At 45.8% G+C, this 14,437-nt stretch overlaps 2 protein-coding genes across 2 annotated transcripts; both read left to right on the top strand.

Annotated features, from left to right (window-relative positions):
- The first annotated feature begins 4,092 nt into the window (after positions 1–4,092).
- On the top strand, positions 4,093–6,482 carry LOC119338622 (glutamate receptor 2.1-like). Its single transcript, XM_037610918.1, has 4 exons — positions 4,093–4,614; positions 4,715–4,799; positions 5,132–5,547; positions 5,650–6,482. The coding sequence occupies exons 1-4, from the start codon at positions 4,093–4,095 to the stop codon at positions 6,163–6,165; spliced, it is 1,539 nt and encodes a 512-aa protein (XP_037466815.1). The 3' UTR covers positions 6,166–6,482.
- Positions 6,483–11,372: 4,890 nt separating this feature from the next.
- LOC119338255 (UDP-galactose/UDP-glucose transporter 7-like) lies at positions 11,373–14,437 on the top strand. Its single transcript, XM_037610550.1, has 7 exons — positions 11,373–11,611; positions 12,492–12,597; positions 12,699–12,944; positions 13,084–13,194; positions 13,275–13,433; positions 13,686–13,829; positions 13,920–14,437. Exons 1-7 carry the CDS (start codon positions 11,574–11,576, stop codon positions 14,085–14,087), a joined length of 972 nt encoding a protein of 323 aa, XP_037466447.1. The 5' UTR covers positions 11,373–11,573; the 3' UTR covers positions 14,088–14,437.

Genomic DNA, 14,437 nt, shown 5'->3' with positions numbered 1-14,437 from the left:
TGTAAAACAAACTGTAAAACTGGGATAAAGAGCTCCTTCCTCAAGTTCGGCCGCTGCCACCTCTTTCCCCAGCCGGCCGCGCCGGCCACGCTCCGTCGCCCGCCAGTCGTGCCCCGTCGCCCGTCGGCCGCGCCCCGTCCCCGCCGGCCGCATCCCATCGCCCGTCGGGCGCGCCCAGTCACCACGCTGGCCGCGCCCAGCCTCACAGGTCACACCGCGTCGCTTCCACCGTCCGCGCCTTGCTCTATTGCCAGCCACGCCGGCCGAGCCGTGCCCCTTTGTCTGCCGCGCCGGGAGGATTCCGACGGCCAGGCTGAGGCCATGGGAGGCCACGGCGATGTCGACCTCGTCCAATTCAAACTGGCGGCGATCGATTGCGGCGTCTAGCGGCCTTTTCCGATGTGCGGTGATGAATTCCGGCGAGTTTAGGACGGATTCCGGCAAACTCCGCGGCGGCGTGTTTGCTCTGACGAGGTTTGACCGGTATACGGGGCCCCTTAGGTTCGGCCTTCCAACCTCCAAATATAAAGGTTTTGGGTGTGCATTTTCGGTTGCCCTTAAAAAAATTATGGGTTGGACCACTTTTACGGTTTCTGTTTTGCACACCCTTTTCGACCAAAACTGTAAAACGCAAAAATTATGCGGGTTTGACCATTTACATGGGGTCTGCTAGAGATGCTCTGACACAAGGAGGCGGGAAGGGACTTGGAGTCTGGATCGATACCCTGTAATATTGTGGCCGGGCAACTTGCTCTTTCTTCTATTAATATTTTATTTTGAACCGAGAAACTCAGTCGACATCACATCTTGAGATTAACGAAATCATCACACATGTCTCGTAGTTGACGGAAAAGTCTTTTCTCCCTAAACAAACATCCTTGAAAGTCTGAAATAAATCCAGAAAAATACGAGCACCAGTTCCAAGTCTATGACTTAACCCTAGTGGGTTGGTTCCACCACAAAGAATCCAATCATCTGAGCTACACTCAGTTCTCTTCTATGAATATATGATATATATGTTTGTGCGTATTCTAGAAGAAAAAACTTCTAATAATCGCCTCATTTATCCTTAAAGTTTGAAAGCTTTTGCAATTACTAATCTAGCTTAACCGGACTCACAAGTAAGGAAACTAAAAAAACCACACGTCACACTGGTTTACTCAGGGCACTTTCAAAGCTGACCCATAAATGGCTTCGGTATAGGTCTGATTTTATGTTCGGACATGGTGAGTGAACATGCTGATGGAGTGAGCCATATAAAGCTATTCACAAATTAATCCGACCGGGAGGAGAGAGAGTGGAGGGAGACCATGCATGTGGTGGGATTTGAAGTGTGGTGTCCGGTTAGAAGGAGAGAAGAGGGGATCATGCATGTGAAGAAAGAGAAAAGAAAGAAAAAGGACCACGTGGTTATTTTTGGTTGGTTAAGTAGATGTCCGAACTCCGATAAAACTCCCCACGTTTGTCTCGTATTTGCCGGAAAACGGACGTCCGAACCACTTCACGGATTGACAGGGTCTTCATTGAATGACAAAAATTGACACAAATAATCCGAACACCATAAATCGGACATATACCGGAGCTTTGAGGGTCTTCTTTGGAGATGCCCTCAAACACAGCTACCACATCCCACATGTAGCCGCTATTAACTTTCCGAAGCTAACACATGGAAACTAATCTCTATTATATTTGTCTGGTTTATTAGTCTTTATTGTACTTTGAGTAAAATTTGATCACATATTTGACTAGTAAAATATTATTCTAAATCTGAAAATATTAATGTATGCCATAAAAATTAAATCATTCAATTCATATTTAGATGTAGGTTTCAATGATATTATTTTTGCTAAGTAATATGTATTTTAATAGTTAAAATTACGGCCAAAACATGACCCAAAATATGAGTATGCAGGACGATGTTAGTACTTAGACTATAACCAAAAATTGTACTACTAGTCTGTAGGATTTTTTTTAGAAAAGGAGGATGACCCACGGCCTTTGTATCTGGACAATGCATGCAACCATCTTATTAATTATTCACCAAGACCTTACAAAATAATACATCAGTAAGTCTGAAGCCACCATTTTAACAACATCTGTTGCTACTCCTATGACCAGTTGATGAAGGGGTACCGAAAGTCCGAACCGAATACCAAACAGACCACGCACCAAAGCCTAACATCTAAAACCGAAGGCCGCAACCAAGCCTTATACCAACATCGTCAACGTCAATGCGACACAGGTAGACCCTCACTTGGATGCTAGAGAACAGTGCAACAGTTCGATCGATTTTGTTGGCTAATTGTTACATTTGGATCACGTAGAATAATTAATGAGTTGAAAGAGAGAAATGAAAAAGAAGCTCGTCTTCTCTTAGCTAGAGAACTCTCTTAATTAATACTCCTCCCATTCCGAATTACTTGTCTTAGATTTGTCTAGATACGGATGTATCTAGCATTAAAATGAGTCTAGATACATCCATATCTAAACAAATTCAAGAAGTAATTCGGAACGGAGGGAGTAGTAGTAAGAAAGTAAACATCTAAAAAAAGACCGTCTCAGCCATACAATTCTTTTTATATATATAGGAAAGAGGATGTATCCCCGGCCTCTGCATCTGGACGATACATACAGCCATATTATTAATTATTCATAAAGACCATAGAAGGTAATACATCAATAAGTCTGAAGCCACCATCTTGACAACACTGTTGCTACTCCTACCTCCATGATGAAGGCGTGCAGAACGTCCGGGCCTAATACCAAACAGACATCGCACCAAAGCCTAACATCTAAAGCCGGGTGTCCCATCCAAGCCACTACCTGGATTGGGTCTCACACCAGTCTAGCACACTCCCAGTGAGCACGGCACGCTGCAAGGGCCGTCACCTCCATCTTCCCTCGGTCCATCCTCAAAGCATAACTAATGCACCAACCTTGCCAGGCTTCTCTGCCATCAACGCCACCATGACGCCAGACAGCTTCCTCCTCCTGCACGAGTCCATCTCCTCGCATCAAACGCCGAGACTCCACATCGCCACGCCACTGAGAACCGCCACCATCAATGTAAAAGATGAAGCACCACTTCACCAAAGACGCCGTCCTCCGGTCCCTCGAGCCCGTGTGCACCTCCAAGAATGACGCCCCCAAGGGAGAAAACGACACCAGAGAGTCGCCGTCATCCGATCTACTGATCTAGAGTTTCCCCCGGAGGTAGCAGAGAGTGACCTTGAACTTGTCCATGGCGATGCCTTCAGGACGGGAACGACGCAAACAGCGTCGCCATTGCCGGCCTTGGCAATAGCCAATAGCAGGTTTTCACCCAGAGTTGACCGAAGACCTCCATCTCTCGTGCATGGGCCGCCGCCATCCCTGCCGGGATCTCAACGAAGACTCCAAGGAGTGGATCGGCGCCACGACGTCGTCGTCGTTGTGGCCGCCGTCGCCGGCCAAGGGTTTCCCCCGATCCCAAGAGCTCCACCATCCAATCACCGCCCACCACCCGGATCCGGTGAGCAAGGCCACACCGAAGCCCAGATCGAGCGGGATAAGGTGAAGGAGATGAAGCTGGCGCAGGTCGATCCAGATCTGGCGGCCGGCCGGCGGAATCACGACCACCATGAGATCCCACACCGGGTCCTCGCCGCCCACGCAAGCCGAGGAAGACTGGCCACACACCCGCAGCCACCCTCCGTCAAGGAAGGCGCCGCCCACCTTGACCGGGGCCGCCACCCCGACACACCAAGCTCTCCGCGCGAGGAGCAGCCAGCCCCGCCGCCACCTTCCTCGACGCGGCGCGGGCTTGCCGGCGGCTATCTCTGGTGGCGGCGAGATCTGGAGGGAGGGGAAAGGGGGCCGGCGGCGCTAGGGTTGGGGCCGCCCGAGTCGCCCCAAGAGGAGCGACGCGGTGGCGAGGGCGATGCTCAGTCATACAAAATGACATATCTTATTGACGTGTTTTCTATAGTTTAATTTTAATCGTCCCATGTACAAGCTAACCTATTGTATAACATGTTTTATTGCCTTCTCTGAATGATATGCAACATATCATGGAAGACAGGATTCCATGCTATTTACTTGTCTAGTTTTGTGATGCATTTGAGCTTTGCAGCCGAGGACCTGATCAATGAAGTGCAAGCCATCGTCCGGGGCCCTAAGACACTGACCAAATCATATCACGTCCCGCACACGGCCGCCCACAACAACATTCCGGTTCTCTACGACACTCCATGGACACCGTGCGCCTTCTGCCTTGGAGATCATGTAACTGCTTCAGTAGGCCATGCCAAGACTGGCTTTACACTTGGATCAAATGCCAGCATGATGTTTCCTTGCCCAAAAACCAAGGGAAGGAACAGCATGACACTAGATACAAGAGGAGATTCGGAAAAAAGATGCAAAGATCGGAAGGTGCTGAAGATTGGCGTGCCACTGAAGCTGGGTTTTCAACATTTTGTGGATGCTCTTGATCCTATTTCCGAGAAACAAAATGTCACTAGCTACAACATTGATATCTTGGAGGAAGTTACGTGGATTTTACGTCCTAGTACGAGCTATGAGTATGCTAGCTTTAGCGGTACTTATGATGAGTTTGTATGCAAAGTGTATTTGGCGGTAAGGCTTACTCCTACGCACTTGCATCTCATCCTCTCAGGGGTATTGATTTGTACCAAAATATATTCTAATCTTTGCCATATTTCTTGGTGATGAACAGATGTATGATGCTACAGTAGGCGATGCCACCATTTCCGCGCGACAAGTCACCGTCATTGACTTTACGATGCCATACACGGAGTCTGGTGTGTCTATGCTTGTGCTCGCCGAGGATGAACCGGGTGCTGTTAGTTGGACATTCCTAAAGCCTCTAAGTAGGAATCTTTGGTTAGCTACCATTGCCTTCTTCTTCTATACTGGCTTCGTTGTGTGGATGATTGAACTGCCCATAAATCAGGAGTACCAAGGATCAAGTTTGAGACAATGTAGCACTGCCCTCTACTTTGTTTTCTCTACTTTGACGTTTTCTCATGGTCAACACTTCAACCTGTAACTCCTTACAATATTTGATGCATTTTCATTAGTTTCTTACAATAGTTGGTAAGATAACATAATATTTTGGTTGTTCCATGCACAGGTCAAATTATTAGAAGCCCCTTGTCAAAAGTTGTTGTGGTAATATGGTGCTTTGTAGTGCTGATTCTGATACAGAGCTACACATCAAGCTTGTCATCCATATTAACCACAAAGAGGCTCCGTCCTTGGGTGATTGATCTAGACCAGCTCCAACGCAGTGGTGACTTTGTAGGATACCAAGATGATTCATTTGTGCGGTTCTTCTTGATGAATTGCCATAATATCAGTGAAAGTAGGTTAAAAGCCTACACAACGAAGGAAGAATATGCTGCCGCTTTGAGGAAGGGGTCCAAAAATGGAGGGGTGTCAGCTATTGTTGGTGCGATCCCCTATTTAACATCTTTCCTCTCTGATAATCGGTACAAAGATGATTTTATGATGCTTGGTTGCATATACACGACTCCTGGATTTGGTTTTGTAAGCTTCTCAACCTAATGATTTGGTATATTCATGATTTTTTGTTGCAGCGCTATGCTGCATTGTTGGGACTACTTGCTAACATTATTTTTTTATGGCCAGACATTTCGTCTAGGTTTTCCGCTAGTGCAAAACCATTCAACTGCCATCCTGAACCTACCAGAAGGGGTTAGCGACTCACAACAAGAAGTGAGATGTTTTGGCACCACTTCAGTGCTGATGGGCGATGACACAGTTCCTGACTTTGGTTCTACACCTCTCACTTTACAAAACTTCTCGGGGCTCTTCGTCATCACTGGATCCATTTCAACTATCATGATACTGATAGCCATTGTGAGGTTGGTTTATGCCAAATGCACCAGGTTGAGAAACACCGACTTGGAAAGCGCCAGGGATAATAGTGTCGAAGAGGATCCCCGTTCGATGCAGAACGGCTTGGACGACAACCCTGGCCCTAGCCAACAACTCCTCCATGAAGACGGAGATGATAATTTCCAGGGTGTGCGTGAGGGCGGCCAAAATGATGGGGGTTCTCAGCCTGACCCAGTGCAGCAGAATGTCATGCACGGTGGCATCACCCCTGCAGGACACTTCCAGATTGAAACTAACAATGTCTGAGTCGAGAAATGCCCAAGATGAAGGGAAGCATCGGATGCGAGGAATGTGAGAGAAGTACGCCAAACCTTGGAAGTACTTCTCTCGTCATTGAAGTGATGCTGCTCTCTAAACCTTGGACCAATTAGAATTAGCTCCCTTTTCTCCTTCCCACACTTTTGAGAGAGATTTGATGTTGAATGAGTGATGTGTATATTGTCTACTCAGACTGATATTGCTACCCACGCTACTCAGACTGCTATTGCTACCTCACGCATTTGAAGCAACCGACATACTAGAATTCTCTGATTCCATTTGCAAAAAATAAATCATTTAGACATAGGCATAGTCTCCACATGCAAGCTTCATTCTTACAGTGTAACTTTCATATGAGTGTATTATGTTCATATATTTATTTATTTACGGTGATCAAACGGTTCTATGTGCATTTTACAAACCCAAATATTCAAAGCTGGTGACTTAGGGGGTACCTTTTTTGCAGGGTAACTTAGGGGGTACCTTAACCCTTAGCAATGCAAGTTAAGGCAATAGTTTCTACGGGATGCAGCCCCAGCTCCAAAGGTAACACTACAACAAAATTGAGATACTGTGACGAAAATCAGTGTGACGTTGGTGGACAACGTCACGCAAATAACTAATACGTGACATTTTCGCAGGTGGCATCACCGATTACTACAAATCGATGACGAGAGATGTCACTAAATTGCCTCGACCATAGAGCGCACCTGATTGCGAATTTGTATGACGTTTTGGTAATTTCCATGACCAACCTACTAGAGTTACCGAATATTACGAACGTGTGATGATTGACTTTTTTCATGTAATGTCGAGTAGTGGCAGCCCCCCGTAGCTACTTCATGGTTTGTTGAGCGGCAAGGCCCACACGGCAGTGTTGGTAGTGGGGCCTGCCATATTTTATTTACACAGAAGCGATGTAATTATTCTATTATATCTAATATAAATAGGTATAGTGGCTAGGTAAAAACTTATTGTGTTATATCTTTTTTTATGTTGTGTTCTATCTAATAAAAATAGGTAGTTGCTTGGAAAAAATGTTCAACCTGAGGTTGGTGCCCTCATGTTGTTTCGGTTAGTCCAAAAAAATAAAAATAAAATGAAATAGGAGATTGAACGGAAAATGGGAAAACTTACAAATAGGTTTCATTCTATCTAAAAAATAAGGTTTTTTACCCACCCACTCTGAATCGGGCGCTTGTGAGCTGAGTTTTCATTCTATCTAAAAAATAAAAAATAAAGGAAATAGGAGAGTCGATGTGAAAAATATGGCACCAAAAGTTCGACCCCAAGGGAGTTGACAATGGGAGTACTTTTTTTTGCAGAAATCAGAGTACAATTTACGTTGTGTTAAAATATATGTATTATTCCCCAACAAAATAAATACTCCGTATGTATTATTACGTTTTGCACGAAGTAACCATCAGATAAGATGTTCCACATATAAAAAAATAGAACAAGTTATTTTTCGTGAGAAACTAATTGACTGAACAAAGGATTTTTCTTTTTTGCCCACAAAAAGTAGGACATGTTTTTTGCAATCTAGCAAAAGCATGGAGACGGGAGAACAAATTTCAAGAAAAGAGGGGCAGGGCGTGAAGTCTATGGGGCTAGCAATGTCAGTGACACGTTCTCCTAGCACAAATATCTCCCCCCACGATTTCTCAAAAAAAGAATCCTCCCACGATCCACGTCTCATCTCTGGATACAAAGTCAAATCGCTATATAGTACTACTCCACCATGAAGTCTATGGAGTACTCCCTCCTTCCCAAAATATAAGGCGCGATTGACTTTTTACGGTCTTTGATGCACAACTTTAACCACTAATATATATCAAAGTATATGGATTGAACATGTATAAATGATATCGCTGTATTTGTCTTGCAAAGCAATTTTATTTCATATGTATGTATAATAATTTTATAGACATATAATACATAAAAAATATAGTCAAAGTTGTGCAACGAAGACCAGAAAAGTCAAACCGTGCCTTATATTTTAGGAAGGAGGGAGTAGTAGATTAGACGCCACCGCCACCGTGCTGAAATCTTGATCTGGCAGCACCGGCGTCATCCACGGCTGCGACCGACATACCTGGCCACCTCTCCACATTATCCCTCCTTCACTCCGGCGCCTCAAACTCGCCCCCATCCTGCAAGTTGCGAAGGCCGCTGACAGGGCGTTCATCCACCTTTGACCTCACAACCGATCTGACCGCCGCGGAGGTCATTGCCGCGCGGCCAGATCGCCATGGCACTCGACGCCACCAACGCATCCACACTTAAGGAGGACCTGACGCCACACGGATCTGGCTGTCACGAACACCGCCACCGCCACACTGTCTTTCTCGCCAGTCCAGATCTACTTTTCCCTTATCTCACTCGTGGTACGGGTGCCAGTCGCAGTAGAGAACTATGAGGCATCGATGTGATCCAGTCGCCGTCTTGTTGTTTTTTTGTCCCTCCAGGTAAGCCCTATACCCGCCGCCTCTGGTTCGTCTTTGCCTCCGATTCACAGGATCACGATCTAACATCATTCCTCTCTACACAGGATGAATGATGCGGCACTCCCTCCATCGGGATCCAACAAGGCACGATAGATGCGACTCCTTTTTCCTCCTCAACCATGTTGTTCCAAATTTTTGGATTGTTACAATCCACACCGTACGCGATTCTGCATTGTTGCCTGTGTGCCAAAGTGCTACATAGCGGACAAGTTTGTTCCCTGTGTGATTACCCCTCACAAGCCAATCGATGATTGTTTTGCAGGTGGAGTAGCAATCATGCCGGAATCGAGCATAATCTGAAACAGTTGTCATTCTCTCTAGATGCTAATAGGTACCAGTGAGAATTCTCACCTCCCCTCTCTGTCTTCCCACTGTAAATAAAACCAAAATTGCTCTTGCTCGCAAGTAATGGATCTGCATGGATTTATATATGTGCTAATAGTTGTAATGTGTCTATAAGTCTGTTAGCCGCACATGCATGATATAGCAAGTCACTACTAGCCTTATAATCACAGCATGCCCTCTTCTTTTGGTCTGTTTACGAGTTTGTTGCAAATTCTAATCCTATGCTAGCTTTGACAGGATAATATGCAAGTCACCTTTGAAGAAAACCACTATGGACAAAGAAGTGTTACAACAACTTTAGTGGCCTTCAAGAAATTAGGAGAATAGACGACCAAAAAATGTTCCTTCCTTTGATGAAGATGGAAGCTATACAAATATGTTTGGGGGCCAAGACAACTCATTTGTTAATTTAGTCCTTAGTGCCGATGTTACTTGTTTCATCAAGTTTCTGTGTAACTCGTGTTATTTCGGCCTATGTAGTATGTGAACTATGATTGTCATGTTCTGTTTTTAATAAAAAATTATGATGGTGATGTGTGCTGTGAAATAGGCGAGACTAATTGCCTGCCATATATCAAGTAAAAGTAGTATGTGTGGACAATCGAAAGATGGACTGAATGAGTAGAAAAAATAAATAAAAAATTAAAATAATTGGGGAAAAATGTATATTGCCCAACAAAGGCCCAATAAAAATTGAGTACTGCATCAAATGATATTGGGCTGGAAATTGGCTATGGCCGAGAAAATGGATATAAAATTTAAATCAACCAAATTATCGGGCTCGGCCCATTTAGAAATATAATGTGTATTGGGCCATTGAAAATCCAATGACGTCGGACGTCACTGAAGGTCCCATATTGAGTGACGTTTTGTGCGTGCGCCGTCACTAGGAGTAATCTGTGACGGGGATTCCGTGACGATGCTCGTGATGCACGTAAAATGTCATGCAGGGGTATTTTGTGACGTTTATGGATGTTTCATGACATTTTGTAGCTCGTCATAGTAGGCCCGATCTCTTGTAGTGTGATCTAGGGTTTCTCCATCACCGTCATCCTCCTCCACTGGTATTTCGCCGACCTCCTCCTCCTCCTCCTCCGGCTCTGCCTGTGGGAATGTGCGGTGAGCCTCCATCTATCGATGGGAGTCATAGTTTCTGTCTCTTGGGGCATTAGGTAGGTTTGCGTTTGGCAGTGGCGAGATGATGGTGTCGTCATTGACATGGGATAAGGTCTCCCCGCCCGGGCCTCGTTCCGATGATGTTTCTGCGTATCTCGTGGAGGCGTGTGGAAGATGGTGTGTCTTCACATTTGGTTGCCTTAGGGTTTTGGATGTCCCTAGGTCTTCCTTATATACGACATATTCCCTGGCTACATTGAGTGGTGACTCCTATCCCTGTCCTCTCAGACCCGAGAGGTTCAACCCCTGAGTAGCCAGTCCTTTTGGTTTGCTCTTCTGCCGATTCTCGGCTCGTCCATCCCAGAGATCCTTCCCTCTGGAGTCCATTTCCAGCTCCATCCTTCGTATCCTCGTCAACACTGATTGGTGCAATCAGTGGCAAGGTCCTTCTTGTGTCGTGGTTGTAGTCGTGGACCCTACTCGACGGAGATCAAACCGGACATCACCTCGGTCCTCGGTTGGTGTGGCTTGCATGCAACTCGAGCCCACCCATCACATGACCGAGAAGAGAGTATGGTGATCTCGAAGAGATAGGATGATGGTGACTGCGAGCACCGGAATGAGAGAAGGAGAGGTGTATACCTCGCAAAAAACACTAACATCAGTTTTGGACCTTCTTTTACTTTCTACACCGTTTGTTTCTCAAAGTGTATATCACTTTAACGAGTTGACGACTCTCTCTTTTTTTTTTTGAGCGGTACGACTCTCTTTTTTGTGAGCATGTACAATCATAGATGCCCACGTACACTCACCCCTTATGAAAGCACGCACGCCTCGTAGTCGACGGGAACGTCTCTTTTCACTGAATGAGCATCGTCAGAAAGCCTAGAATAAATCCAGAAAAATGCAAGCACCGGTACTTTGAACCCTCGTGGCTCGTGGGGCTGTTTCACTTCAAAGAATCTAATAATCTGAGTTACGCCCAGTCGCCGAATCAAGTGTGCTAGATATGCAATATTTTAGTTTGTGGACTAAGCGTTCGTGCCATCCGAGCTTATTATAGACCAGCGCATTTTGCTCGAGACAAGAAGGGATTAATTTGCTTCAGATGTCATGTCAGCGCGGTACGACTTGCTTGCGATGCACCGCTTCGTGGCGTGGAAAGGAGAGCGCATCACTTGGCCGGCACGCCCGCTGCGCTGCGCTGCGATAATCAACGGCGATCAACTGACTAATAACCAGGTCGCTCGCTAATGGAGTCCCCCGGGTAACCCACCACACACACACCTGACCTGACACACCCCCGCCAGTTTCGAGGCCCACTCCCTCTCCCACGCGCCAGATCGAGCCCGACCCGCGCCAGAGCAGAGGTCCCCGAAGCACGCGCGCGGCGGGAGCGGGGGGGATCGGCTTCGCCGGAGGCGCGCGATGGGGCTGGAGGCCGGCGAGCCCAGCTCCTTCCTCAGGTGCGACCTCGCCTGCTCCCGCCCCCTTCCTCATCTCATCTTCTTGCCTAATCCCGTCGCCTTCCCTTGGTCCCGGAACGAATTTTCGCCGCCCTGGGGCGGAAGCTGCGCGCGGATTGGGGTGGTCCCTGCGATTGCTTGGGTGCGACACTGGTTTCGGCAGTTTCTGGGCTCGCTGCAGTGGCAATGGCTGCTCTGGAGGGCGGAGGCGGAGGCGGAGGCGAGAGGGGGTTCTTTTGTAGCCTACGCTGGGGCTAGGATTTGGATTCCAGTGACGGCGTCTAGTTTCCACCTGACAAATATGGCTGGTCATTGAACTGTTTTGAGTCTATGAGATTATATCTGCAACACTGATGGAGTCTTCAGTCTTTAATTTCCAATGCATGTTTCACCTAACAAATATGGCTGGTTCCATTGAAATGTTTGACACTTACTGAAATAATGGATGGATTCTTTATTCTTTACTCTCCATTTATTATATTAGTTGCCCTATCTGGCTGCCTGACATTATAGTTTTCTGAACGCAATTGATAGTGTATGTCGAATGCATCTACATGGCAGTTGTTAAGTCAGATGTATGGAGCTACTAACACTGGCAAAGAACAACGAACAAGTTGCGTTCCTGGTTTACTTGAATTAATCTACGGAGAATGATTAAACATTCTTGAGCCCACTGGGGATCTGCATATGCAGTCACAGAGGCCTGATGACTCTTCTCTTGTACTTACTATCCAAACTAAGTTTGTCACCTGCTGCTAGATTGTGTAGAAGAGAAAGATTGGGACTTTTCTGTACATCTACTCTCAAGATGAGAATGGGGTGAGAAATGCATCAGCCATTAGGGGCGCTTGACCATTTCCCTGTGCATATCCTCTTGCAGCTTATCATCGGCCTTCTCATATGGAGTTGCATCTATGGCGATGGTTTTCGTCAACAAAGCGGTTATTATGCAGTATGTTCACTCCATGACCCTCCTCACTTTACAGGTACGACTAAACATTACCAACGAATGCCAATAAAAACGGTACTTCTTTATATGTTTTTCTAAGCCTGGTTGGGTTGTTCACTTTCTCCTTTATTTCAACAGCAATTAGCTACCGCACTTTTCATACATTTCGGGCAAGTTCTAGGAATGTCTAAAAGGAAAGATCTCAGCATGGCAACAGCAAAGAAGCTTCTTCCTGTGTCAATTTTCTATAATGCAAATGTCGCATTTGCTCTGGCAAGCTTGAAAGGGGTTAACATCCCTATGTATATTGCAATTAAGAGGCTCACACCCCTTGCCGTTTTGGTGTCTGGGTTCTTAAGGGGGAAGGGGAAACCATCAACCCAGGTAAAAATGCTTTCCCCTCATGCAATGGTTTCCCTTTTTCCATCTACACACATAACCAAACACAGGCCTGCAGAGCTTTCCCTTTGGAAGGGATGGCTTATTACTAGAAGCACTTCCTCATCTTTGCAAATTGTTTTAGGTGTCGCTTTCAGTTGTCTGCACTGCCTTAGGTGTCCTTGTTGCAGCACTTGGAGATTTTTCTTTTGACTTGTATGGATACAGTATGGCTCTAATATCGGTCTTCTTTCAGGTTAGCTTTTGTAGTCTGGTTAACACCATGCACACACACAAGAATTGGCTATAGTTCTAACTGACATAGTGTGTATGCAGACGATGTATTTGATTCTTGTGGAGAAATCAGGCGCAGATGATGGTCTTTCCTCAATGGAGTTGATGTTTTATAACAGCATATTGTCGATTCCATTTCTGTTTTTCATCATTGTTGCAACCGGAGAATTTCCCCATTCTCTTTCAGTTCTGTCAGAAAAGGTAAGTTAGTATGAGTATAGGTTTATCAAACTTAATTAGCACATATGAGATGGCAATCTGTTTGTGCTTTGTTCAGATCCCCTTTAGCTCATGACTGCGTAACATTCATACTAGGATTCTAGATCAGATGGACCGGCACTTAAAATGTTAGTAAACATAATATGACTTAGATCCTGATCGTTTGTTTCTGCATCAGATGCTTTCTAGTTTGCTCTGTTCCAAGATATTTATCCGTTGTCTCTTGAAATGCAGACAGCTTCTGCATCATTCAGTGTTATTCTTGTAATTTCACTGGTGATGGGCATTGTTCTCAATTACACCATGTTTTGGTGCACAATCGTAAACTCTGCCTTGACAACCACGATAGTAGGAGTTCTCAAGGGCGTCGGTTCCACGGTACGTCTTATCAGTCTATGATGTGCTTTTTAGCTCCGACCTTGTAGAATTTAAGCATCTGATGTCATGTTTGTATCGTCGACCTTTCAGACCCTGGGTTTCGTGGTGTTGGGAGGCGTCAAGGTGCACGCTCTCAACGTCACCGGGCTGGTGATCAACACGTTCGGCGGCGTGTGGTATTCTTACGCAAAGTATACGCAGAAGAAGAAACTGCCACGAAGGGTCGCACCCGACGAAGAGTCGCATCCGCACAAGTAGCAGCACCGGGGTCAGTGCTCGATATAGCTCACGTAGTTACATGGCATTCTTAAGGAGGCAATAAATCTGTTTTTTTTCTTGACGCCGTCCATCAGCAGCACTATTTGGTGCAGAGGAAGGTACAAAGTTGTTCCTCTTTCTTTTTTACTTTTATTACAAATAGCACCGTGTGTTTATCAGCAGCACCATAGTCCATAGGGGAGTGAACTCGGGGAATCTAGTAAATGTAATGTTCGGATGAATCGTTACCACACTGTACTTTTTTCCTGTCAGTTGTACTAGCAAGATTATCAGTGGGTTTTGCCCCGAATGATCCACTCATTTGAAGAGAAACAGACCTGTAACTTTTT

The sequence above is a fragment of the Triticum dicoccoides genome, chromosome 7B (assembly GCF_002162155.2).
Source record: "Triticum dicoccoides isolate Atlit2015 ecotype Zavitan chromosome 7B, WEW_v2.0, whole genome shotgun sequence".
In the NCBI taxonomy this organism is placed as follows: domain Eukaryota; kingdom Viridiplantae; phylum Streptophyta; class Magnoliopsida; order Poales; family Poaceae; genus Triticum; species Triticum dicoccoides.
The sequence above is the reverse complement of the archived record's forward strand: the minus strand, read 5'-3'. Positions and strand labels throughout refer to the sequence as shown.